This window comes from Gavia stellata, chromosome 13 (assembly GCF_030936135.1).
Source record: "Gavia stellata isolate bGavSte3 chromosome 13, bGavSte3.hap2, whole genome shotgun sequence".
Taxonomy (NCBI): Eukaryota; Metazoa; Chordata; class Aves; order Gaviiformes; family Gaviidae; genus Gavia; species Gavia stellata.
The window spans coordinates 22,931,318-22,959,212 of NC_082606.1; the positions used below are offsets into that span (position 1 = coordinate 22,931,318).

At 41.4% G+C, this 27,895-nt stretch overlaps 1 protein-coding gene across 3 annotated transcripts in view; it reads left to right on the plus strand.

Annotated features, from left to right (window-relative positions):
• Positions 1 to 10,205: 10,205 nt before the first annotated feature.
• MAP2K5 (mitogen-activated protein kinase kinase 5) overlaps positions 10,206 to 27,895 on the plus strand; it is a 140,546-nt gene continuing 122,856 nt past the window's right edge. For 2 of the 3 annotated variants that reach the window (XM_059823742.1, XM_059823743.1), the window contains exons 1-3: positions 10,206 to 10,340; positions 17,715 to 17,763; positions 23,037 to 23,104. In XM_059823742.1, coding sequence (XP_059679725.1) covers positions 10,206 to 10,340; positions 17,715 to 17,763; positions 23,037 to 23,104 — 252 coding nt within the window. The remainder of the gene's footprint in view (positions 10,341 to 17,714; positions 17,764 to 23,036; positions 23,105 to 27,895) is intronic. The other variant, XM_059823744.1, reaches the window with a different exon arrangement.

Genomic DNA, 27,895 nt, shown 5'->3' on the forward strand with positions numbered 1-27,895 from the left:
TTTTATGCTTGTATTTTTTTTGCAATTCTTGAACTCCAGATATCACCTTTTTTTTTTTTCTTTTGGTTGCTTTACAGGTAAGGAACACCACCTAAGTAATCTAGAAGATTTAGTCCCCTGCACTAATTTACAAATTGCTGATACTTTTCATTAATACAGGAGCATGAGAAGAATACTACCATCATTTTTTTGATGCGAAAGAACCCCCAAACCTGAGCACAGCTATAATAGGCACATATAATGATGGAATGGCTTAAATTCAGTTGGAAACCTGGGCAAAGAAAAAGCTTTTAGGGTATTACTTGGATAGTGGAAATATGGAATTACTGTAAGTTCAAACAACAGAAGCACCTGTACAGGATGTATTACTGGTGCTTAGTTTTAGTGCCAACAAATAATGCTCTCTGTTCCAAATCCCACGTCTGGTGACGTAGGTTGATTATTCCAATTTTCATAAGCAGGAAGATAAATGTAAAAGGGGTAGATACTGGTTTTGGAGGGTAATCAGTATTCCTAAATAAATGATTATGAAGCTATGACTACAGTATAATTTCATTTAAATACTTTTTTACTTAATTCCAGATAATGTAACTGTTTCCCACTTAATGAAGCAATGCATGTGGTTTTTCTAAAAGCAACACTAAATAACACTTTAATCAGAGAAGTGCTTGCACTGTTCTATTTAATTTTGGAGAATATTCTTGACACAAGTTAAATGGGTCTCGAAGATGAAGAGACGGTACTATAAGAAGCCTCATTAATAATGAAAATGACATAGCATTTTTCTAGAACTGATTTTCACTGTATTGGATAAAGTTAAATAACTGCAGCTCATAAGTTTAAAGTCAAATACAGCTCATTCATTGCCAAGGATCTTGTCAATATCTCCCTGGAAAGGTTTAGTCTCAACGCAAGGTTGATAAAATGGTTTTTAATTACCAGACTATAAATACAGCTCTTCATTGGAGTTGCACCTCCACTCACTGCAGCTCGTTTGATTTCTGATAATGTGTACTGCTGACTTTGCTTACCTGTTTTTCAATAAATGCAGGCGACATGACTCCTTGTCCATATGGTGATGGGCAAGTCTCCTTAGAGAGCATCTTTGACAAACTACCCTATTGATTACTGTAATTCTGTGCTGCTTGCAGCATTAAATAGAGACTTGATTTCTTGTTCAATGATCTCACTGTGTAACAATTAAGCAAATGTAATATTTTCTTGTATTACATGAAAATCAATAGACCTCTTGCTCTTATGAAGTTGATCATGCTAAAGGATGAACTAGAAGATGTCTGAGGGCAGAGTGCAAATATAGTATCATTCATTCATTTCATTAAGGCTTGTATGTGATCTGTTAGAGTACTTAAGAGGGAAAATATGCTATTTATGAGGGATAACGCTCGAGTTATTAAATCATAACAAAAATAATTTTCAAGTGTGAATATAAACCTACTTGCTTGTCTTCAACTGAAGGTAAAATACTTCATCTGGCTTTCATACTCTTTTTGCTATAAATACCTACTTCTTAGTGTCTTTTTTATGATTTATCTTAAGTTTTGGCCTGAATGCAAGATGGAAATGTTGAGGGTGAAGAGGATTCATACCACCTTGTCTCAAAAATTTCTGTAAGGCTCGGGGGAACATGGGAATGGCAAGCAAGGATGAGCATGCAGTGTGTAGTTCTCAGCTGAACCTTTGCTGCTTTACCTTTCTAATCCCCTTCACCATAAACTCTGGCCTTGTGGCAGTCGGCTCCTAAAGGGATGCTCCAGGACGAGGAGAACAGGGTCTCTTGTTGCAGAGAAGTCTGAATGCTTGACCTAAAGAGCGTCCCTGAAGTGGGCTTTAAAGATGAGCTTCTATGCCTGAAGTGGGCTTTAAAGATGAGCTTCTAATTGTTCCAAGAAGCATTATTTGCATGTGTAGCACCTAACTCCTGTCTCTTGCCTGTAAGGTCCTTTTGGGTTGTCTTGTAACCCCATTGCTTCGAAAGGCAAACTTGTAGGGAACCAGGCTTTGTTAATTCCTCTGCTCCAGAATAATTCATTTGTAATTGTTTTAATTAGCAGCTTCCTTTTTGTATTTATTATACGGTGCGTATGTTGTGTTTGCAAGATATACTAATGTTGATACATATTTTTTGTAGATGATTGAACTACAAAATGGCCCTTCTAACTTTTTACAGATTTGATCTGCACCATTTCCATTTGACATTAAGTGTAGTTTCTCTTGTAAGCCTTGCCTTAATTATCTCTTTACTGTATTCAAGAATGATGTTTAAATGAGTGAGAGATGACATAAAAAGGCAGAGAGCTTTGTTTCACCTCACTTAACAACTGCTTCAGATAAATGAAACCTTAGTCTAAACCCAGAGGATCAGGTAGCTACTTCTTGCAGCAGTCTTTTTAAACAGTAATGACTATTGGGGGCATCTTAACCTAAACGAGTGCTTAGCATTACATCTTACCTAGGTCAGTGGTCTCAGGTATCTTGAGTTAAACTGTGTTACTGTAAATTAATGGAAAATGTAACTGCGCTTTGCTGAAAGATCAATGTCCAATAAAGGCTGCACAATCAAATCTTGTTGCAATGATTGAGGTCCTTAATTGCCTTTCAAAGATAAGGTGGTAATCAACATAGGTGTAACTGATCTTTTTTACCAGTTCAATTACGTGCTAATGACTACAGCCAAGTCAGGATCTTTAACTACTTATACTTATTAAATCTTACGTTTGTTGTGAAAAATTACTTAAGCCACACAATCGATAAAACCCGGGTCTTAATTACTATATTTCACTTTTATACCTTTTTGTATGTTTGACAAATGTTTCACTCGAGACTGTGTAGCACTCATGATAGTACCCCAAGAAATACCGTGTTCTGTTACTGTCTGCTCCTCCCAACTGTGGTAACACATGGGTGTTTTTATGTTCATTTTAATGAAGTTTTGTGACTAGTATTGCAAACATGTTCCAGGCAGCTCACTGTACCTAAATACTATTTTTTACATATGATAGCACTCCTTTTATCACTAGATGATGTACTACTTGCTAACCTTCAGGTGGACACAGCTTCAACTTGAAGTTCTTAACTTTTTTCCCCAATGTAAATTAATACTAGATTTAGATACTAGTAAGGATTCATATTCCCAATTGTTTATGATTAGTACTCTCACATTGTCTCAAAAGTAAGTTGCTGGGTCCCCTTCTTGAACGCCTTTCCTTCTCTGGAGCGATATCCTGTGCTTTTCTCCAGTCTTCAGAAAACCTGGAGCCAGCTGACCTTCCATTGACTTAAGCAGAAGTTAGATGTGTCCTCAGGTTGCTTTGTGTGGTTGGCCTACTGTAATTCTGAGTGAGTAGCAGCATTGGGTAGAATTTTTTGGGTTTTTTCTTTGATCTTTTTGCATATTTGTGCTTACTCTGCATGCAAAAGTTGGCAGGCGTGAACAGATCTCAGGTGCTCAAGACTCCTGCAAAGTAGAGCAGCAGTATCCCAAATTTAGCAATGGAACTATCTGACAAAGTGATGTACCTGTGCTTGTATGCAAGCGTGCCCCCAGGTGTGCTTGTTTAGGCTTGCCAGGCTCACTTGTGCTCAATGAACAGTACGAATACTGAAAATATGTAAAACGATAACTACAGCAATAACCTTCGCCTTAATTTGAGTTGATCATTTGAGAGAAACTCGGTCCTTGCTGAGCTCTTATGGGAAAGTACAGTGGTATCAGCTAATTCACTTATTCAAAGCAGTTCCAACTCTGCAGTTGTGGAGTAGGAAGGCAAGTTAATTACTCATCAACAGAGAGAAAGGCTACTCTTTTCTTATTTCTTTGAACTGCTGAGATTAAAGAAGTTGGAGAAGGGAAGGGTAACGACGATGTGGAACTTCTGGAGCTCCTACAGGAAAATGGAGTGGAGGAAACGTTCATTCTCTGACATATGTACTGAGCAAACGAGCGACTTTAGCAAAAGCAGCCTCAATGGAATAGAAGGGGTGGGGTGGTGTTCAGATGGAGAAGGATGGGTTTGGTAGGAAGGATGTCTAGAATGGGACTGAGAATGGGCAAAAAACATCAGTTTTTAAGAAGTTGCTTGCCCCAGCCTGGTACTCTTCGCCTGTAAGTATTCTCAAACCTATTACTAAAAACCCATTACTAACGCTTTCTGGAAAAGGAGAACAGGAATCCAGAGTTCATTCTTCTAGCACTCAAAAGAGAAGTGCTACTGCATTATTGTCATGGACAGATTTAAAATTTCTGATGAAAGAATTTATTGGAATCATCCTACAGGCAAGAAAAGCAAAGTAGAAAAGTGTGAGTTGACTAAATAGACCCCTTTGAGAATCTAATGGCGGTAAAAAGATCCTTGGTGTCTAAATCTCTTTGCAAACCATAATTATAGATTTCCTTGGTGCACATTATTATTGAGTGAAAAGTAGGTATTTCTTAATGGTTGAATGCCCTTAGGCCTCTGGTTTAGAATAACTTTGCCTGAAACAAAGGAGATTTTGCTTCATATATTATTTACTTTGGCCATTTAATTTAAATTGGCTTTTGCTGTAACTCGTTAATCATGTTCACTACAGAAAAGTAAGTTAATAATTCTGAGAGTTGTCTTGATTTCATCCCAAAATATATATATTTAGTGAATTAGATGTCATGTTATGCTTTCTTGGGCTGTATTGCTCAGCTTAAATACAGCTACGAAAAAGTGGCAGCTTCAGCATTACAGCAAGGGGAATGTAGAATAAAAATTGCCATTAATATATTCCAAGTTTATTTAAAAGGGTTTTTTGATTTCTGGAAAAGAGTAAGACGTTATTACTGCGTTTGCATTTAAGTCTTTTAAAGAAAGCATACGTGCAGTAGAACATCAAAATTTGCATTAATGATTGGGACACTCGATGTCAATTACTGACCTTTGTGAATTAGTAAATGAATAAATGCAGCTGAAATAAAGAGGGCTAATGTATCACAAAATATGTATTACTCATAGATGAGTGGAGTTTAACCTTAATTATTTATGCTAATACATGATAATGTTCTAGTAAATGCACTGCAATATGTATTTAGAAAGTAATGATGTCCGTGTAGCATAAGAGCTTTCTGCAGCAGACTGCAAGAGATTGCGATTTTGTCTGAGTTCAAGCTATAAATGATCCAGATTGTTAACATTTTCACTGATGAGGTTGTTGTGTAGAAAACTCAAATATATATCTGTTCAGCATTTGAAAAAATACAGAGGAAGCCACTAAGGTTTGAAATGATGGAATACTCTGTGTTTTAATATAGCCAGTTTGGATGCATTATGGTTGCTGTTTGCTTGGTAAGGTGGAATACATATGGCTTAGAGTGATTTTAATAGCAATCGCATCACTTTAAGCACAGTTTATGAGACCTGTTCTAGTTCATTATAAAACCAATTTATTACTTTCAGTGATATTAATAATCCTAATAGAATTTAAACTGTAAAACATGATTAAAAGCAATCCTTCAGACAAAAGTCTGATCAAGGAAACTTTCAAGTTTAAAATGCAAATATCAAAATAGACCACTTTTAAAGAACACTTGAAATTTTTGAACAAGATTATAAAATATTACAAAGGCAAACCTATTTTTATTCTTACAAGAAGAAATGCCATTAGATATGATTGTTACACGCTTAGTGATTCATGGGCCTGGCTATATATATGCTTTGTGATATATGAATTATTTAGTAAGAAAAATCACAATAATTTTGTTGTTACTCAAGAATTTATAGGTTGACAGAAAAACAATTATGCAGCCCCTGAAGCTGGTCTGACAGGGTACAGTAACATCAATTAAAAATACACAGCCTTTTTTGCTCAATCCAACTGCTATAGTTTACGTTGCAATTTTTCGGTAATTGTGTATCGTATCTAGCCTTTAAAATGTACATAAAATATGCTTGTAATCTGCTTTATTTCAAAATATGCTCATAATTTAAAGCAAGAACTAAATATTTAATAATTCAACCTAAATTGAGTTTACTGATGGTTTGGGTTTTTTTTTTCAGTTGAAGATGAGTTTACTATGAGAAAGAGTTTTCAAAGATCTATTTGAAGCCAGATTCTGCTCCCACTGAACTGAAAGTAAGATCAATTTATCTCCTGATATTTGGTTCACAAACAGTCCTTTGCCTCTCATTCGACTGTGCAAAGTGTTTCTGCCTATTCGAGACTATGCAAAGGGACTGCAAGAGGCAGTGGAAAGGCACGGAAGGAAGGCAGCTAGTTTTCTGCAAGTTCTAAGGCAGGTTTTAAGGGATCTTAATCTATACATATATTGATCAAACTGGTACGCTTGGGTGATTCTTTCCTGGGAGGTGCATTTTAGAGAAGAACATGTTTAGAAAGCCTGGACACTGTTGACCTACTTTTTTCGTAAGCCTAAGGGAATTCAGTTTGCTGCTCTCACTGGCAATCTGAAGATGTGGGAAGGAAAAAAAGTGAATTTCACCATGATACGTTATTTTATCAACATAGAAAGTTATGTATGAATCTTTTTAAAAAAAAAAAAAAAAGACATGAAAATGTATGCTGCTAAAGCAATGACCAGGTGCCATTTTCTCTAGGAAATGAAGAGCTTGTCCTTTGTTATTTATAATACCTATCTAGAAACTGGTATAGGGAGGAAGCAGAGATGATAAATTGGATTTAGTGAACCAAAGACTGGCATTTATATTCTTCTTCCTTTGAGTCTGTTTTATATACTGTATCTGAATTACATGTAATATAGTATAGTGCTGGTAATACAGTATTCCAAAATATTTTTAATACTTAAAATGTTGAATAACATTTAGGACACGTAGTTAACAAATGTTAACTGTTCAGTCTGTTACACGGTAAATGCACGCTATTCCTATGTCATAGCTGGTCAAATTCTAGTAGTAGTGAGGTTAAGATTTCCCAGAGATGCTCGGTAGGAGCTATAATGAAAACGTAGAACTTTCTGACTCGGTAGGAGCTATAATGAAAACATAGAACTTTCTGACTCTATCCGCAGCTTCCTTCTGTGCCTCATGTCCTTCTATCTATGCGCTGAGCACAGGACTAGAGGAAATCAGTTTTGGGTCCTAATGCTGGTTGTAGTGCACTTCAGCTCCTGATACAGCCCAGTGCAATTGGCAGAATTTACCTGCGTTTTGTTTCCACTGAATATTTACAATGGGCATATTGTAAGGGTTGTTATAAATAACAGCCTGCAGCATGTATGTCAAGAAATGCTGTGTAGAGGACTATGCAAGTTCTAAGCGCTGCATTTTTCACCTGCATCGGCCTGATCCACTCCTGAGATTGAGCTCGCACATGCCTCCACCAATGGCAAGGAAAACCTCCTGGATACAGGTCCTGGAAAAGGAATATTCAAGACTAGGGCCAGGGGAGTCAGCGCTTTCCCCTTCTTTTTAAGGAGTTTTGGCAGAGGGACTCAAAACTTCATTATATGATGTCTGTGGTAGTGAAAAGATAGAAAATTACTTGTGTTAGATAACTTCCTTTGCAGTGGGAGTTAGAGAGGGAAGCAAGTAATAACTTATTTCCTTACTTTTTGAAGGCCTTGCAAATTATCATGGTAATCATGTTCCAGGCAATCAGTGGGGTTACAGCACTTTTTCCCTACCCCTCACCGCTACTCCTGTGAGATTCTGCAGCATGACAAATCTAATAATTTTAGTATTCTTCTGTGTCAGCATTCTGCTGTTCCTTGAAAACAAACATTTATTTTCTTTACGTGGCCATCTCCAGATCTCCCCCGTCCTCTCTAACCGCAGTGGAAAGCAGCAGAGAGCAGCAGCAGACTGCAATGAGACAGTTCTTCTTGCGCTTGTAGCATAAAACCAGCCTGGAAGTCAGTGGCGCTGATGGAGGCTATTTCCCCCACACAAATAAAAATAGGATTTATAGAAGTCATGGGCTTCATGATCCTCCTGTAATTAAAGAACTGATATATTGTTCCTTTGCAGATTTTGAATGTTATTTCATTGTGGATAGACAACAACTTTGGATACGTAATTATAAATAGGAAAACCATGCATATTTCTTGCTGACAGCATGTCATCTGGATTGAGTGGAGAAAATCAGACTGCTTAATTCTTTTTTGTGTGGCTTTCTGGAATTCTTGAACTTCCTGTGTTGGAAACGTTTTAAGAGGAGATTCTTGGGGCAGTCTAATACTGAACTTTAAGAATATTTTATGATAAATTTTAAAAAATATCTGTGTTCTTGCTACACAAATTTTCCCCCAACGTTGAGGAAAATATAAAAATAGATTTTGGTGAAGTTCTGTTCTCATAGCAGAAATTCTGCAGGATGATAAAATAAGTATTCAGTATTTGTTTCAAATGTTGTTGTAGTTAGAATGAATGTTTCTTAGGAAACACGGGTTTTAAAGAAATATGTGGCAAAACCAAACCTGTCTCAAGAAACATGTGCTTGATGTGCTGTACTTCTTAAGATATAAAAATTTTGAAGTTTGATTACAGCTGCATCAACACAAATCAGAAAGGGGGATTAAGGTTATGATTAGCCCTGGAAAACCTACATAATATTTATGCAAATTTGGCAAATTGAGTTGGTTTTCCCCATAGTCTTGTAAATGAAAAAGACATTTTAGAAAAATTGCGGTTCTATAGAAATTCTATGATTTTGTATCCTATTCTTTAATAGAAAATGAATCCGATTGAAATGAACCTGACTGAAAGGTATACAGGGACTGTAGGCAAAAGGTTCATTTGAACAGAAAGACGTCTGTGTGGGCAGCACCAATCCCTTAGATACTTAGGAGTTGGGGCTCTATTAATTTCTAGTGTAGGAACTAAATTATAAAGTTATTGAGCAGAGAGAGAATTTATCTCTGCTAATGGCCATTGAAAGATCCTTTTTTTTCTAAAGCTCAAACAAAGCAGAATTCTAATATGAGGAAGCTTGAAGATGTTTCAGGAATGAAATACACCTTCCGTTTTTGCCCCCTCTAAATTGATAATATAACTCAAATAGTCCAGATTGTCATATATGATAATGTGAGAGATTGTGATAAAATGTACAGATCAATAGCCTACAATTGAGATTAATGCTCCTCTCCCACTAAAAAGAACCGGAAAGTTTAGTGCTGTAGAGCTGCGTGGAGAGGAGAGCCTTCCCTCTGTCAGGCAAAAAGCTTTTTAGAAAAAAGCTGCAGATAGCATATCAAGGCTTGTGATTGCGGTACGGAGATGACATAGCTGTCGCGCTCAAACACGTAACCATTCTTTTCTGCTGCTGAGGATGCTGGATGTAAGCTTTGAAGGGGGATTTTCTATCGTCAGAGCTATGCTTTAAAATGGACTGCGGTGTGAAATGGACTGTTTCCAGCTAAACCGCCGCACAGACATGGAAAAACTCTGATGAAAGAATTTTACCCGGACGTCAGTATAGGAGGTATTTAGCTGAATATTCTGCAATATGGAGAAAGAGTGACGTACGTGACAGCTATCGCCAAAACTGCTTAAAGCACGTTAATAGAGATGTTTGGATATTACAGCAGCGAGCAGAGCGCAGAGTAGTCCTATGTCCAGTGCCCCAAGTTACTCATGTTGTAGTCCGAGCGAGAGGGTCGGACTCGCTCGCACCGAGGCAGAGCGACGTAAGGACCGTGCGAGTCGGCCACACACACAGGTTTATGTTTGCCTATGTGTTTTTGTGTACGAGATGGAATACCCCGAAGACAAAAGCCTCACGAGCTCTCAAGGAGAAGCTGTCACAGGAGGGGACCCCAATTCATTTCTCTGAAGACCGGCAGCCCTGGGGACTTCCCTCACTTTGTAATTAACGCAGGAGTCCGAGCCTGACTCTAATTGCTGTCTCAACAGTGGGTTTCCTGTTAAAAGTAGAAAGCATCTTGGGGAAAAAGAAATGAAAATCTTTGCCTCGCCGCTTTCCTCAGCGATTCCCGCTCGCTCCCGGCCGCGGGCCGCCTCCCCTCCCAACATGGCGCCGCCTCCCCTCCCAACATGGCGCCGCCTCCACTCCCTCCTCCCCTTCCTCCGCCTCCTCCTCCGCCTCCATTTTTCCCTCCTCCCGGCCGCTCCGTTTTGGTTCCGGGGCAGCGAGTCCTTCCTGCGGCCGGGGCGGGGCGGCGCAGCCTCGGCCCTGCTCGGCAGCCGCCGCGGCCCGCCGCAGCATGTGAGCCCGGCGGGGCGGGGATGCTCTGGCTGCTCTGCGGCCCCTCCCGCGCCATGGAGAGCCAGGCGCTGGTGATCCGCATCAAGATCCCCGACGGCGGGGCCGTCGACTGGACCGTTCACTCGGCGCCTCAGCTGCTCTTCAGGGACGTGCTGGTGAGTCCCGGCGGGGGCGGCAGTCCCGGGTCGCCCCCCCTCCCGCTGCCCGGGGGGAGAGGGGCTGGCCGGGGGGATGCGGCGCTCCGGCCGAGGCGCGGCGTGCGCGGCTCCGTGGGCGCCGACCGCTCACCGGGGTCGGGTGGTAACAAAAAGCCTCCCTGGAAGGCGAAGGGTGTTTTTCAGGGACGGGCTTTTTGCCGCCTCCTGTCCGCGCCTGAAAGTTTTAACGGGAAGGCGATTCTGCGAGGGGCTGACAAAAACGGGGGCCCTGGGTCGGCGCCTGTGCCCCGCGGGGCTTTGGGGAGGTGGTGCCGGTGCCGCAGCTCGGGGGGGGTTCGCTGTCGTGCGCAGGGAAGGCGCTCGGCCGCGGAGCGCAGAGCGGCGGTCGCGGGTCCTCTGAGGGGCCGGTTCCCGCCGGGCGCTGCCGGTGCGGTGACGGTGACGGTGACGGTGACGGCAGGCCTGCGGCACCCCCGGGCCTGGCGGGGTGACGGCGGGGCACGGCGTCGGGGGGGGGGCTTAAAAAGTTGTGCTCTGGGAATGAGCCGCCCTGGCTCAGGCACGGTAGGTGGGCGCTGGGGCTGGAGCTGTGCTGGCTTGTGACGATGCTGCCCGCGGCTCTGCTGTGGGTTTGCTGCGTCTCCTTGGCCCTCCGCTGCCCTCAGCCCCTCCCTGCCTTATTTTCTCCCCGTCTGCACGCCGGCTGTACAAGGATCCTCTGCTTACTCAGGAGTGGCAGGGGATATTTATCCCACTTACTGTTTCTTCTTAATCGCATCCTTAGCCCAAAGAGAAGTCTAATCCTTGTGTGCCGGTCATACTTACTTTCTTCAGGATGCCCTCATCTTTCCTACGGAACACATCTCTGCTAGAGACTCCGTGTGCCCCTATTTCCCTAAGGAGAGATCTTCCCATACCACGGATCATGTGCCTATTTAATTTCTTCTGTTGTTATTAGTATTGGAGAGAGATTCAGCAGATCTCTTTCAACGTGTTGCATTTTACTGAGAAGATGTGGGGATTAAGGGGTTGATTTGCTGGAAAATGTTCGATGTTGGGCCTGTAGAAGACTGCAGAGGTAAATGGAGCGGATGGCAGATGTTCCAGGTTTCCTAACACTTACCATTATCCAAGACTTTCTATGGATGGAGGAGAGAGAGCAGAACTTCTGGCAGATCAGTGAGATTTCTGGGAGGGGCGGTTGCCCCTTGGAGATTGCTGTGAGTTTCCAGTGGTTACACAGTAAGCCTGGGACAAGCCGCTCAACCCTTCAAAGACAAGTGATGCAACCCTGAGCCAGGTTTAATCCCCATTCTGCTTTGCGTCTTCCTGTTTTTCCCAAATAAAGTGAGATAATCAGTGATGCTTGGACTATCCTTTGGCATTTTAGAATTATTGGAAAATGAAGTTTTGTTGTATTACTTAAAAGTAAATGGAGAAATGTTGTCAGGTTGAGGTCATGGCTTTGCAAAACCATTTTGCTTTTTAGTTTGCATCCCTGTTGCTTCAGCATAAAGGCAGCTGGGAGTACCTGGGTCTTAAACTTGACCTGTGTGGTCTCTTTAACAAGTAGGTTGAAAAAAAGAGCTGTTGAAGCTTAAACTGCATATGCAGTAGGAACCGGAGCCTTTGGTTGACTCTGAGCCTGTGGCCCTGCAGGGGTGCTGGCCCTATGAGTGCTCCAGGAGTCTTCGTTTGGGGTAGCAGTGAGGTATGGGGACCTGTGCCCAAAGCTAGAGAGGGCTTCAGGCAGCACTGCTGTAACTCAGTGGTCAGACCATATCTTACATGTGAGGCTCTGCAACTGCAGTTTCTTTTGTAGCTCCTATAGCTGCTCCAACAGGTTGCAGCTGGGGCCAGTGTATGACTTTTTGACCTGAAGTTAAAAAGAACCTGTGTGTTCAGTTGTGATACAACACTAAGCAACAGCATGCCTTTTGGAGCCAGATCTCAAATAAGCAGACGGACAGTAGTACAGTTGTCAAAGTAGCTCCAATGCAACGCTTGTCTTGTTCGGCACCGCTAATGAAGTCACTGGGAAAAGAGGAGGCTTCTGATTCTTCCCCCTCTGCACACAATTTTGATGCTCATCTTAGTTGTTTGTTTGCAGCCATCTAGCAGATCTACTGGACTTTTTAAAACATATTGTTCCCGTTATGAGCAGGTTGAGCTTCCTCTTTCATGTCATAGGTGGTAGTTTCTCTAGTCAGCGGATGATGGTGGAACATGGCAGGAGTGTACATTGCTGCTTTTCTTACAAAATCCCAGTTTCTGCCTTTATACTCACGTTCAGTGATCATTGATGTTCTTCCCAGACTTCTGCGATGTTCGTGTAGGAAGCTCTGCGCACTAAGGCAGCCACGGAACATTTGGTGATGTCCATTCCCTGTGCTGGAGGCACTTCTACCCCAGCCAGGCACAGCTGATGAAGTGGGGAGCAGTGCCCTTACGTGGTTGTTTCATTTAACACAGCAGAGAACTATGGAGAACCGCGCCGGGTGGGTGGCCGCACCTGCTGTTCGCCGTTCTACGTGGCGCAGGTTGAGATCACTGCGTTAACGGTATTCCGAGAAGATGCAGCTGCTGCAGATCGCCTGTGGTTCTCTTCACCCGGCTCCTCTGCAGACGCGGGTCTATCTCCAGCCATCTGCACGCCGAATAATTTCCACCCGCTGATAGAAGAATATGAATGGTTCCTGGGTTGAAGAGTCCCAGCTCTTTGTGGAGAGAAAGTGGATAGATTTCTGCATCAGGTCACATCTGTGTTGGTGATGATAATTTTCAGTCATCCGCTGTTAGGCTGTTGCATTGAGGGTAGCAGAGACAGCAGTACCTCCGACCTCACAAAGTGTTGGATTACATATGGCAAGTCAGCGGGTGATGACATTTTTTGCCGTCAGTGGAAATCTCAGACGTGGGGATGATGGGTGTTACGCCAATGTTCAGCTGGGAGCGTAGCCATGCAGTAGTACCGTTCGGTGATTGTTGTTTTCATGTCAAAAACCCTCTCTTGTGGACTGTGGAATCTTAAGAGAAGATGGAAGATGTTTAATAAGGTCTGAACTGTCTCAAGGCCCTCATTTGTCTAACTGATTGTGTTTTAGGAGGTGCCATCACAGTATGCATGTGCACTTAATTTATCTGGTAACTACAGAAATTAAATGAAGGAAGGCTCTGTACAGTAAAGCATGGTGGATCTGGCATGACTTGTGGCTGGGGGGTGAGCCCCAAGCGTGGTGGGGAGGGCAGGAGTGGGGCTGACCCAGTCTTCTATTGTCCTTCTGCCTTCATTGTAATTTCCACTCACCTGGTAGGCAATGACAGAGGCCTTACGTGCTAGAGTATCAACTAAAGATAGTGTGGAGAGTTGAGACATTCCCTACGAAGGTAAATTACTGAACAGCAATAATCCAGTCAGACCCCACTGTTTCCCTTATTGTCCGTGTCTCTCTCAACTGAAGACACAGGAACGCAAGGTACCCGTTTTTTCTCAGCTCCTGCTGTTTGGGGCACAATCAAGCTTTGACTAATCCCCGTGGTTTGCCCCGTTTAGCACTGATCTAGCTCTCTGGGTGGTGTTGTCCAGAGCACAGCAGGCTCGAGCCTGCTCCGTGTACCTGTGGTCCAAGTGGTTTGATGGGAAGTACCATCTTGCCTTGAACTGCAGTAGTACGTTTGCTATCCAGTTCCGAAAACCAGAATACCTCCGGATCTGTAGCGTCGGTAGGAACTGGGGGGCTTGGGGGAGCCTTGAATTAGCTGTGTAGTAAGGCTGTTCTTCCTTGTAAGGTAGGTCCCATGGTCTGCTTTGTATTAAGAAAGGCCCGTAAAATTATCTTTGAGAACAGCGGAATTCTTCAGATGTTATTTTTATTAATTTAGCATCCTGGAAGTGTGAACAGCATTATGAATACAGATGAGCGTAGCTTTGTAGGATTTCAGGCTGGCATATGTCTTCCTTTTCCAGAGAAGCAGCTGCGGTACAGAGTCACCAAATAACCTGTCCATAGCCATAGAATAACCTGCTGGAGACCAGGAGTCTGATACTCAGTGCAACACCTTACACACTAAATGATAAATTTCTTAAATTTCAACTGCTCTAATTCTGTCTCTTGGAGCCTTTACAGGTACTAAACTATGTATTCAAACTGGAAAACCTGCTACCTGCAGGCTGGTGCTGGTGGTTGGCCTTGACTCAGTCGGACGGTGCTTGACCCGTGGAAGCGGCACTGCCTGTACGCTTTAGGTTAGGCATTTTCTTGATTACTTTCCTAAACTGGGTGCTAAGGGGTGTTCTTCACAATGTCACTTCAAATAGGTGCTGTGTATATCAGCTTTGCAGACCTGTGAGTTACCAGTAAGCAGATTTATTTTAAAGGCACTGCTAAACGAATTACAATAAGCTTATTTTTTTTTTCATTAGGCTGTCTAGATTCGTTTGCCCTAGCTGTCACTGGAATATTTAAGCACTTGGTGTTATTTCAGGGTAACTTCATGATGTCATACTGAGATAAAACAAGTTTTAACTGAAACAGGTGTGAGGGCCATGGTTTCAATATTTACGCTGTTGTTTAAAGCAGTGCTTTCACATTTTCTGCTTTCTCGCCCGAGAGATAAGTGCTCCGCAGCTCTTCTAGAGAGCAGATTTGATGGAGTTCTTGTTTCAGCTGCCGTTTCCTGATTTTTTTCTCTTCATTGTTAGAGGCTTTTCAGTTTTATGAGGTGAAATAGAAGCTATCGTGTATGTAAGCCCACTTGAACAATGTCTACAAATCCTAGTATTTTGTTGCTTGTGATCTCTGTTGTGATAGTGGAAAATCATCACGTGTAATCTGTTGAAATTTAGAGTAATCCTTTAAGCTTGGGTCACTGGGAGGTCTGCTGAATGTTTGAGCATGGAAGTCTTATGTAGCTGATGAAAATACTATGGTAACAACAGAGTAATGGTGTGATTTCCCTCCCTCCCACCTCCTGCAAGGCTAGTTATTCTCAGGTGCAGCTATTAAATAGAAACACTGAAAGTTGACTAGAGCAAAGTTTTTGTGGCTGTTGGTAGAGTTTTCTTTTTAACTATTTACTCCATAACTCTGTCTTACGTTAAATACAGTTCTTGAATTCATGTACTCGGTTATTACTCATTTTAAAGAATCCCAATATCTATAAAAAGCTATTCTGAATAGGGAAAAAAAAATACAAAAGAATTTACCATCGCTGTTTCAGCGCTATTGCAGCTTTGGGAGTCTTAGAGCTTTCCTAGCAGACATTTGGGGCCGTCAGAACTGTCTCTGTCTCAGTGCCATGCTCACACACCTCTTAAATACAGTTTGTAAATACCCCAGAAACGGGGGTCCTTTTCTGATAACAGCTTTTAAATCCGTTTGGTGGAAGCATCTGGGTGCCCACATAAGAACGTTTTACAAGTGGCTTGTATCTAACGCAATTAAAGTGTGTTTGCTGAGGAATTTTCAATGTTTAACTAAATGGATTTAGAAATAATTAGTTAACAGCACAGTCTTCTGTTTAGGCAAGACTTTAATTTCTTGTTAGTAACAGAGGGTACAGCTTGGCTGGCTTTTGACAGAGGACCAACAGAGCTGTCAAACCCCATAGAAGTGTTTAAATGGAAGAATTTATGTTAATATGGCAATGTTTGGGGTTTGGTTTTTTTTTCCCTTTTTTGGCTCCACAGATTTACAGTCTACATCATTAGGTAAGCTGTGTTGCACATCTTTTGTCTTTTTATATACAATTGGTAGTTTAAATTACAGACTATTGAGTTGTTTTAGCATCTAAAATGAAAAGATAACATGAGAAAGTTTTAGCAATATTATTTGCTTCAGTTAGCTCTGTGGAAATCTTTAGCTTGCTTTTGCTGCTTTCTCATTGTATTAACCGTGTCTCTTTAACGTTGCACAGAATGTTTAATTTCCTGATTTTAGACTAAATGAAAAAATAGAGAAAACAAAAGTGACAGGACAGTGATCACTAAAGCTTTGACACAGGACGGCTGCTTAGCACCCCGAGATGCTCACAGTGTACGTAGTACAATAAATATTGTTGTTCATTAATTTCTAATCACTTTGTGACACTGTCGGTGGAGAGATTGTCTGACATGAGAAATCAGGCAGCAGGAAGGAAAAAACCATGCTGTGCATTGATGCCGTGCCCTGACATGACATATTACAGCCTCGCCAAGGCTGACAACAGCACATACGCTGGGAGGCCAGGATGACTTCAGTCTGAGCAGATATTTTTCACTGAATTTTGAGTAAATGCTGTATGTAAAGGCTAAAAAAAAAGGAAAGAGAAAAAAAAAAGCTCCCCTCCTCTTGGTTTAGTTGTACAGGAAAGGCTTGTATTAGCAAAAAAAATGCTGGTTTGGGTCAGAGATGTGCAACACTTGGAAATGTTCGGTGTGTTTTGTGATGGGCTCGCGTATGTGCATCTCGCGTCTCCCTTAAGAAAGGGATTGCATGGCGTGGTCATAACGCCAAGGCTGGAGGCTGCCTTCCAGGTTAGTCCTTCCACTTCTTCGGGTATTTTAACCTTATTTCCTCCAGGGCAGCCAATGTATTTGACTCTGTCTGTTGAGTTTTGAAGAAGTTTAAATTCCAATTAAGAATGACAAAGAGCCCTCCAAACTTTCCGGCCTGCACGGCGTGGAGAGCATCTTGAGACACAGCGCTGCTTTGCGAGGCAGCAGCAGGCAGCTCGGCGCAGCTGCTGGGTCCTGCCGCTTTCCCGGGCGCTTGTGGAGTGAAAGCAACAAAAATCCCTTTGGTCTCACAGCTACTGTTTTAATTCACGTTGGCAGCCCTAAACCCATCCAGAGCTGTTTGTTACCCTGTTGTTCCTGAGCTGCAGGCAGGGTGGGAGATGGAGCCCTGTGATGAGGTTACCTTGTGGTGGGAGCGAGGACCAGGGCGGTTGTTCGGAGGTGGCGAGGAGGAATCGGGGTGATGTAAGCAGGAGGACTGAAAGAGAAAATGTGCTTTCTCATGTAAAAGGCCATTCATAAACCTCTGCTTTTATGACTTACCTCGATGAGTTAATGTACGCTTTTCTATAACCTACAGACAAAATTGATTCTTTAAACTGCAAGAACAGACAACGCTGACTTGTTTGCACTTATGATTGAGTTATTTAAAAAGAAAACAGTTTTCCTCAAGGTAACTTGGAGAGGAAGGAGAACAGCACTGTCATTTGTACTGATTTGTGGTGTGCGCTAAAAAGTTTGTAATTTTGGGGCAGTGGTGAGTAACGGGACTTTAAGTCTTCAGCCTGCAGCTGGGGAGCGATTAAGATGATTTACTCTAAATCATCTCAGGCGTTTCCCATATGATATATAGCTAATTCTTCTTTACATTTTAGGATGTCATTGGTCAAGTTCTGCCGGATGCAACGACAACAGCGTTTGAGTGTAAGTATGACTTGTATAAACCCTCTCCTTTGTCACGCTATAGGGCTGTCATTTTTTAAATAAATAATGTTTATGTTTGTTATATGTTACAGTTAAATATTTATGCATTAATGCAAGTTTAATGATGATACTGAACTAAGCAATATTTTATTATTTAATCACATCTCGAATGAGCATATTTCTACAATATAGCTTTAATTACCAGCATGACCTTACCATGTTCTTACTCCTCACTGCAATTATATGGCTAGAATTAAATGAAAAGTATAAAGTACCTGTAGGCCTAAGTTTAAAATTTTAATCCTCCATTGGAAGAAGCCAAAAGAGCAGCAGCAGCTTTTGCGGAAATATGGTACAACATACAGATTTTGTACCAAATATAGCAGCGTTAGAAATTAATGTTTCCTTTCCCTGGAACAAACGCCTGGTTTTTGCTAGAAGGACTGCTGTGGTTTTAGTTTTCCTTTTTTTCCTTCTGCTGGGCTGAAGCTAAATAAACAGTCTTCTCTGTCTCCTGTGCGAGTGCGGGACGTGTGAGTGGTTGTTCAGCTTCAGCTCCTGAAGGAGGTATGAGAGCTGCAGGAAAAGGCCACCTGCTTAGGCTTGGGCAGTAGTAATAACTTCTAAAAGGCCATGTGGGTCTGGTTGAGAAGCTGGGAAAAAATAGCTTCTGTGTAGGAGCTGAGGAAGCTGTAGGCTGGGCTTGTCCCTAATGGCACTTCCACTTCGCAAAGGTGGTTATATTATGCTTTTGCTGAGTTAGGAAAGCTCTCGGTGATTGTTAGTGTAGATAAAGGCCTAAATCTGCACTAATACCTGTTTCAGCTCTATTCTCTGAACGCTGTTTATTTTCATTTTCGGAGGGGTTCCTGGGGGATTGTCCTATCTGAAGAGCAATAAGCTGCGCAGGGGAGTCAAACATCTGTGTCTTAGCGGATAAGATACCGAGCTAGAGTTTTCTTCCAAGTGAAGAGGGCTCCTGCTATTCCCTTTTAATTTTTTTTTTTCTTTTTCCTGTGTAACTCTGTGTTTTGCTTTGATAGAGGTGAAATAGCAAGAAGGAGCTGGAGGGGATTAGAAGTGTTGTATGAGTAAGGTAGTGATGCTGTAGGTGAGAGAGCAAATATGACAAGATAGGGCCTTGCATCCTTATTAGCATTTCTCCCCTTTTTAGAGCTTTATGGATAATTCTGCATGTAGGTGATCAAAGGAAATACTGTTTTATGGTCCTTCGAGTTCTATTTAGTGCTTTTTATTTTTCTTTTCATATGTTTGTTTTCCCCTCCTAAAACACCAGAAACCTGAGACTGGAGGTTATAAGTGTTATTTCTCTGTAGCCTCGACATTCCACCTGCCCTGTTTTTTAAAATAAGACTTTCTAAAGAGACCTGAGCAAAACCAGGCTCCAGACCTTGCCATTTTTTTTTATGATTTGTTAATTTTTTTTTTTACATACCTCCCACATCACACATTAGCTTTGTTTGAACTTCATGCACCAGTAGCAGTCGCTGCAATCAGGGCAGTAGCCCATATTAATGGTACCATGTGTAGAACTTTCCTGGAAATACTTATTTTGTTGTGTTTTCTAACATCTGCTTCTGTGCTTTCAGTTCATGTCTCTAGTCTGTCATTTACATCTGCACAAAACCATTTCCCCTGCCATTTAACTGGCATCTAAAATATGTTATGTATATCGATGCATGATTTTTCTGGTTACTTTTTCCATATCAAATGCCTAGATTTTAGTGGCTTCAGCTTCATTCTCACCTGCTTCATTGCTTCTTCAGATGTGGATAATTGCCATCCAGTGCAGGCTCCTCTACTGTTTGTTTAGTTATTGTTATCTACAGTGTACCATCCATTGCGGCTCCTACCTGGGGCTGCACTTCTCCTACCGTTGGACCTTTATGTGGATTTCACCATGGTATTACACATCGCTACAAATAAAATCACTAACAACATATGGCCTGTTATGATCCTTTTATCCAAACTCTGCCATTTTGTATATTTGTGACACACTGCAGATTTTGTGAAGATTGCTTCATAATATTTGTTTACCATCTGCTGCACTCTATTTGGTATCTTGCAAGGATTTCTTCCTCCATTTTAAGTGACATTAGCAAAATCCAGCCAGTACGTAGGATTTTTTGGTTCTACTTTTGCTTCCCTAATGTGCTGGAAAATCGTATTGCTGTGCTCTAGGCAAGTAGAGAAGCCTGGAAATCTTTCTGAACCCGTGCATCATATCTAGCTAGTTTTTGGGCTGTGCCCACTTAAATGTTATGGTAGGATGGCAAAGGATCTCTGCACAGATACAAGAAATATATATTTTTTTTTTTCCCTGTTTTTGCTCTTTACAAGCATTGCCTGGCTATTTTAGATTTGGCTTTTTTTAATGCCAGGTAGCATTTCCTGCCTTTTCATCGACATATTTTTAATTTGTTCTCTTTGTACCACCAGCAGGAATTTTGTAGTTCTGAGAACTTCAGAGTTAATTTCTTAATAATTTGAAATTAATAATGTGTGAATTTCATTTTTTTAATAAACATTTTGCAAGTGGGGGCTAGGAGTTTTCTAGATTTTTTTTTTTTTTAATTTTTGGTGGTCCCAGCTCAGTTTATTCCCTCAAGCCAGGCTTGTTTAACAGCTTTTATGTCTGTATATTCATGTCTCTCTGTCCTGTGTTTCTCCTCTTCCACATTTTACTCCGATCCCTTCTTGTTGATGCATGGCGTTTGTTGTGTTCACTATTCCAACAGCTGCTTCTTCAGCCTTTCTTACTCCGTTCCACACTGCGACTGGGACTTGGGTTTTGGCCAGGTAGCAGTTTTACAGCTCCTCCTCCTCTCTGCCTAAAATGTTTCCAGGCAAAGAAGCATTCAGTTTCAACTGACTAACTCTTCTTAATTTTTTCATCATTCATGACTTGCTGCAGGCTGGTAACCCTAGCAAGTAGTTTTAGCAGTCTGGCAGTTCACCAGTTAAATTTCCATGAGACAAGGCTCTTGCAGGATATCGCTGTGCTATCTAATTCCTCTTCCAGGTTCCCTGTTTCCAGTGTCCTGTAGCTCTCTTCTGGTACATTTTTGAAGTGTAATTCTGAGGTTTTTGCATTCATTTTTTTTCTTATTGTTTCTCTCTTGTTTTGCTCTCCCTTCTGCATTGTTTTGCCTTTTTCATTATAGCCTCAGAATTACCTGCTAGGTTTTCAGAGGCAAAGTGAACAAACTCCTTTTCTCAAGTAATTTTAATTTGTTGCTTTAGATCTCTTCCCAGATTCTTGTGAATAACTAGGAGCAAGAGTGAGTTTTCATCCAGGGACATAATGGCACTTTTTTATGCTGATGTAATACGTGGGGGCTGTGATTGCAGAGAGCACGTGTATCAGAGCACATCTGTAGAGATGGGGACAGACAGACAGATTGCCCCAGCATCTGCTCGCATCCCGAGCTGGTCAGGAGCAAACCTGCTCTGGTTCCGAAGCTGTATACACACACTCGTTCATCTCCCCATCCTCACCCTTTGGTATTTAATAGGTGTTTGAAATATGGTCTCTATGTTTCTCCCTGGCTTTCCAGCGCACATTAGCTCGGGAGAGTCCTTCTCTTTTGTAACCATACGGCTTTCTGAGCAGCTTGCTTGCAGCTTGGAGCACGGGCAGGATTGTTCTGGTCTGTCCGCCCTCGTGTGCATGGACGTGCCCTGACACACTGAGCCCCATCAGCTTTCGGGAAGAGGTGGGTGTCTCAGGCTTTTTAAATATCCCAGCTCGAATCGGCCTGTGTGTTTGAGATTCCCCACAATAGATGTTTTCTGGCCAAAAAGGCACATGAATTTGTCGGCCATTCTTTGGTATCAGTTGGATGTTCTGTTATTGTTCTATTTTCAGAGCTTCCTCTCCAAAGGGGGAAAAAAAATTTAAAACTGGGGTATACACTGATGTGCTTTGCGGGGTTTTTTGTTTTGTTTTTTTGCAGCAGACAAAAATTGGAGACAGATCATTAACCCTCCCTTCTCCCCCAAAGCTAGAGCAATAAAAGCTAAATAAATAAATAAAATAAAAAGAAATTAACATTTTGTAACTGATTTGGAGGGGAGAGCTCTGTTCCATTTGTCTGGCAACTGGTGCACCTCTCCCATCAGTGAACGTGTACGAGCTTTCCACAAGGACCGGAGCAGGAGAGGAGGACGGGGTGGACACTGCTCCCATCGGAGTGAAGGAACCGCACGGCGTGGCTCGGCAACTGCAGCTTGTGACATTGGAGCGTGTTGTTGCACCAGCTGGTGCTAATGGGGGGGATTGAGCCCCCTGGTAAATCTGCACCTGCTGAATCCCACCATATGTCTGGAAAGTCTATTCCTCCTTCGGATCTTGATATTAATAACTCTTTCTGAATGCCTTACTCTGCTAGAGCCTTTCTGAATCTTGCTCCCTTTCCTCTGGTTCTGTTCCTAACAGCAGCCTCTTTCCTTACGCCAGAAGCGCCTTGTCTGTGCGTTTGCGGCTGTGCCCGAGCTGTCATCACGAAACGGTGATAGCCTGGTAACGCTGCGCGTGCCTCCTGCCTCCTCTTCAGCCACAATTGCACTATGAGCAAAGGCGCAGACTGGTTTTGCTCGTTCACAAAGTTAATCTAAATCTGTCTGTCTAAACGTTGTGGATTTGCATCCGCTTGTAAGATACAGTTTTTAAGTCAACATTACTGTGTCATGAAGAAGCAGAGGTGCCCGTGCGCTTGGAACAGGGATGGGGGCAGAGGGGTGGGAGGAACTTGACATAGGGCTGGAGAGTTGAGGTAGTGTTGGCAGTTAAGACCAGAAGATTTTAGTGGGAGGAAAACAATGTAATTTTTTTTTTTTAAACTTCTAGTACTTTTGGTGAAAGAAACTGCCAAAACTTTACTCCATCTTGGAGGATCGCAGCACACTCAGAAACTTTACTTTGCTGAGTCAAAAGGATACCTTAACGGGTTTCAGCAGGGGTTATTACAGCATGAGTAAGGCACTTGGCTTCTGGAGAGGTTCTAGCAATAAAAGAACTGTTGAGAGCAAAGTTTTGAGCACTTTGTTCATTCCCCCTTTTTAGATGTAATTGTAGTCTTTGGTAATTAATGTTTGGAGTCATTATACATTATTATTTCAGAGTACCTGGTTACCTGTGTAGTTGGTTTATACATTCTTCGTATTTTTATTTGTCCCGGTAAAAACCTTACATACTAAAATTGTAAATTTCCTTCTTCCATTGTTCATAATGTAATATATTTCTTTGTTAGATGAAGATGAGGATGGTGATCGGATTACTGTTAGAAGCGATGAAGAAATGAAAGCCATGCTATCCTATGTAGGTATAGTAAAACAAATGCTGATATTTTCCATGTTTTTCAGTTTCTGTTTGTATATTTTTGCTTGTATCGAAGTGTTAATGTAAGCTGCAGTATTCACTGTACAATATTCCTGTATTAAGTTCACTGTACAATATTCCTGTATTAAGTGTAGGTGTTTAAAAACTGTATCATATGAGATATATGGACATGCTTGACTTTTTTTAAAAAAAAAGACTTGTACAGTTACTGATCATATCATAAACATTAAGAATAATGCATCTTAATGACTTTTGCATTAGGTATAGTGCAGGCTAAATGGACTATCAATTTCTTGTATTTTTTATGCAGTACTTAAAGTAACGGCTCATTAAAAATGAACCCCTGGGCTCTAAAAATTTTTCAAAATCTACTTTCATCTGGAGACTCTTTCACCCCTCCTAACAGAAGACTTTCATTGTAGCTGCAGGCTCAATAGTCATAGAGGATTTAAAGACGTATTTTCTGTTTTTTAATATGAGATATGTGTGTCAGTGTGTGCCTTTGTATACATAGATGTGCGTAAAATCTCTGTCTAGGTGCCTATAAATATAAAAGCTGTCTACAGAAATAAAGTATGCAGTTACTTATTGAAACACAATAATTTGAATATAGTTTCAGTGTATCTTTCATGTTGCAGATGTAAGTGAAAAAAATCAGGTAACATTTCCATTTCCTTTCAAATGAAATTGATAAGCAAGAAAATAACAAATGGGCATTTTTCTCTCTAAGCTGAATGGAATGCTAGTTCCTTATAAAGTGTGCTTCTGGCTATATTAATGGCCTTAACTTGGAACATATGACGAACCAGCCCTTTTTAGTACCATTCGTAGGTAGTTTTGGTGGGACTTAATGACTTGGTTCGGTTTGGTCCTCCTCATCAGTTCCCTGTTGCAGAGGAAGCAGAGCAGGGACGTGCTTGGATCACCTACCTCTTGCCTGAGTCGCTGCTTAATGGGTCCCTCTTGGGCACAGGTTCTCCAGCGTTTGGCAAAACAATGTAGTTTCGTTGTTGTGAGCTTAGCATGTAAACACATTAAAGGATCGATGTTTCCCATGAAGGGGGCTCATGTTTTCTAGGCTCCAGGAGGGCTTCCTCAGGGAAATTCTGATCCTTTTGATATCTGCAGAGATTGTACTATTTCTTGCCTTGCGAAGGCTGGGGTGGACGTTCGTCGACTGGAGGTCTCTTGGTAGACCTTGGTTCAAAGAGACCTTAGTCATTGCCTATGACTTAGTCCTGGGGTGGAAGAAATGCGGGTTGCGGATGCTGGTGATTGATCTCTGTGAAACTCAAGGGATTTATTAAATTAGTTTTCTTTCCAGAGGAGGTGAAACCATTGTATTACAAGTTTGATATTAAAGAGCATAAGACAGTTGTGTGAAAGAAAGGAAGAAAAATCTTGCTGCAGTCAAGAGGGTTTTGTGCTTGTTTGAGGGTTTTTTATTTTGTTTCATACAACTAGATCACTGGTGATGCTTCCCCACTGGAATTCCTTGTGTTTCTAGATATTTTTTTTTCTTTTATTTCCTTATAAAATGTCTGCCATTTTTGCTGTTAAACTGGAAAACTTGAATTTTCCTGGCACAGTCTTGAGATTAATCATGCCTTTGTAAGGTCATCTTTTTGCTTTGCTTCCAAGCTTACTGTTAAAGTTTCAGTACATTAGAGTTATGATTGCTCAACTCTCTGCTTTCCCTTAAAAATTATGGGATGTCTGTAAATGACTTCTTTCTGCTTCAGCAGCTGTTCTTCTCTGAAATTTTTCCCTTCACTTTTAAACTAGTTTTCTATTTCAGTGTTACATTGATGGTTTAACTTTCTAACATCCTATAGGTGTCATTTTGGGTTATGTTTATAAGAAAACAAATGTTCTTAGGCTACAAGAAAAGGAATTAATCTACTGTAATCTTGAAGAATATACCAGGGAAGAAAAATACTCGTTTTTGAGTATTTTGAGGCCTTGCAACACATATTTGGAGGATTGAACAGCTGTTAATATATTTCTAGGAATTTTGACATGGTGCAGTTTGCCTCCCGTTCTGCTAGTATTCGCCGAAACCAAAGTGAAGGGCTTTCAGTTTAAGAACAAAAAAATGATTCCCTGAGAATACAGATCCCTTCCATGCAGGTGTGACACTATAATTGGGGAAGATGTTTTGAATCATGTGTGACCTCTTTTCTTGAGGTTCTTTGGTTTCTGAACTTGACAGTAAGTGATTTCAGGCAGATCTGGAATTACCTTGGTGTATGCAGAAATACTTTGTATTATGCCTATGCAAATATTGTGAAATGGTAAGTAAAATTAATTTTCTGTTGTGCATTGCAGTTAATTAAAGACAGACATTGAGTAGCAGTGGAGTTGCACTTTAGCTGTTGTCTTGTATCAGTATAAAAAGGCAGTAATTTTTTTGACAGCCACTGATTGGAAAGTTGCTTGCAGCTTTCTGAAAGCAAGGGGTACATGCTCTGGATCAATAACTGGCAAATTTTCCATTAAAAAGAATACCTGAACAATGTTCCAAATAGCCACTGGCATCTTAATTTTCCATGGAAACCTCAAATGCTCATGTGTGGAGGACAAGTCATTTTCAGACAATTTTTCCAGACTACTTGTTAACAGTTATTGCTGTCCCAAAAGGTTGACAGCTTACATGATTGATATTTCATTTACTTGTCATCACTGTTTGAGTAATGGAGAGGGCCATGTTTTTTTCTCTCTCCCTCTATTTTTTTTTGGTAGGAAACAGTCTCATGTATGTTTATTTCAGTTTATTATTCCAGAGAGTATGTAATATATGTTTATACTGTGTATATATATGTCTTCAGGTCATAGAATGCCACTAGTAAAATGGTAATAAAAAAGTTTGTTTTTCATAAGCAATTTTGGCCCCCAGTAGAGCAGGAGATTCTTTCACAGCTCCATAACTATTAGATACTAGTGACACATTTTTATGAAGGGATATGAGGACATGGGGGAGGATTTGGCATGTTATTCATGACCCCCCTGATACAAAATAAGTCTGTGGGGTAGTCCTGACTCCTGAAAACTGCTTGATCATTTCAAAAGAGCAGGCTTTTGTAATGAATAGCTTTGCTCTATATAAGCACAGCAAAAGCATGTGTCACGCGGTTATTTAAGATGTGGATTTATGTGTTCATGCACTAATATGAATGAGAAGCCCCACTCGAATCTTGTGGTGAGATTTTAATGAGGGAAATGCTTTTAGCAGCAGGCATCATGCTGGATGTACATGCGGGAGGTGGGGCTGGACGGATCCTTAAACCCTCAGCAGTTTTTTCACAAAAAGGAAATTTCTTCCTGTTTCTGGACGTGAATGTGAAAACCAGAAGCACTGAAAAACTCCTGGGCATAAATTGACTTTGGTGTCCATCTAATATTTGCCTTACTGTAGTTCACATGTTTAATCCCGTTGTAAGAGGAAAGAAGAAAGTTTCGTAACATTAGGTAGTTAATAAACTTTTGTCTTTTTTAAGTTGCCTAAGTAAAAAATGCTTGCGTTATGGGAAACCGTTGGTGTGAGCGAAATACATGTGTTTGATTTCATAGAGGCTTAGAATTTTTTTTCTTGTTGACATCCATTCTTGCTGGTTTGAGTAACAGTATCACAGAATGCTGGTAACAGTGACACGCTGAAGTCTTAGACCACACTTGGCTGGTGAGAATTAGCATGAAAGTCAGTGGAGCTACACTGATTTATGCCATGAAGATCTGGCCCACAGCCAGCATGTTTGCTTCAAAGATGTTCGGCGATGGCAAAAGAAACGTGCTTTGTGATGTGCTTTCAATATTTAACACATCGTGATGAGAGATGTGTGGGTTATAGACAGTAAACTCGTAGCAAGGTCTGCCTCCTGCCCCAGGATTGTTTAGTCGTAATGTTCAGTGTCCTGTCTGGTGAGTCTTCGCTGCTCCTCAGGAGTGAGGGTCAATTAAAAGAGGCTAGTAAAGATTTTGATTTATTTAATCCAAATGTTTATTTCTTCATTTAATGCCAATTCTCACACTTGTGCCAATTCTCGGGCTCCCTCATACCACGTTACGTATTTTCTGACTTCTTGGGTCTTGATGTTCTCTGGTACTTTTACATTCCTCTGTCCATTCTTAGCCTTTCTTTATCAATAAACTTTACCCCCCCAGATCACTCCTAGCAGTTTCCGTAAAGCCCAAGGTCTCAGTGTGTCTGCAGTGGCTTTCTAGTAAGGCTGGTTTGCATACCCTACTGTGCGTTAAACTTGTCCGCTAAGGGAATGGACGACATCTCTGCTTACGTGGGATGTGGCCCCAACTGCCCTGACTGTGCTTCAGCATCGCAAATTCTTGGGTGGTTTCCAGATTCATTTCTCCCTTGGATTTTTCCTAATTGCACAGGTTTTGACTGTATTTACAGCCTTTCTTTGTTTCCACATTTGGCTGGTTTTCCTGGCTTTCCCAGGTGTGGCAACTGCTGTGTTTGCTGTAAATGTTTCATTTGCTCCCTCTTCTAAAGCGTTCCCAGGTTTCAGGTGGGCCTGAAACTTGCTTAGCTGAGACAATAACAGATCCCTGTGCTGGAGTCAGTACTGTGCCGGGCGTCGCAGCCCCTTGCTTGTGTTCCTCCGTGCCGCGTTATTGTGTGAACATTGCAAATGGTAAGAAAGCATTGTAAAGGCTGAGATGTACTATGGCAATTTAAAAATTAAATAAATAATACATTGAATTAAACAATCCATAAGTGCTCTTACTCCTGTTCGTACATTACTGAGTAAT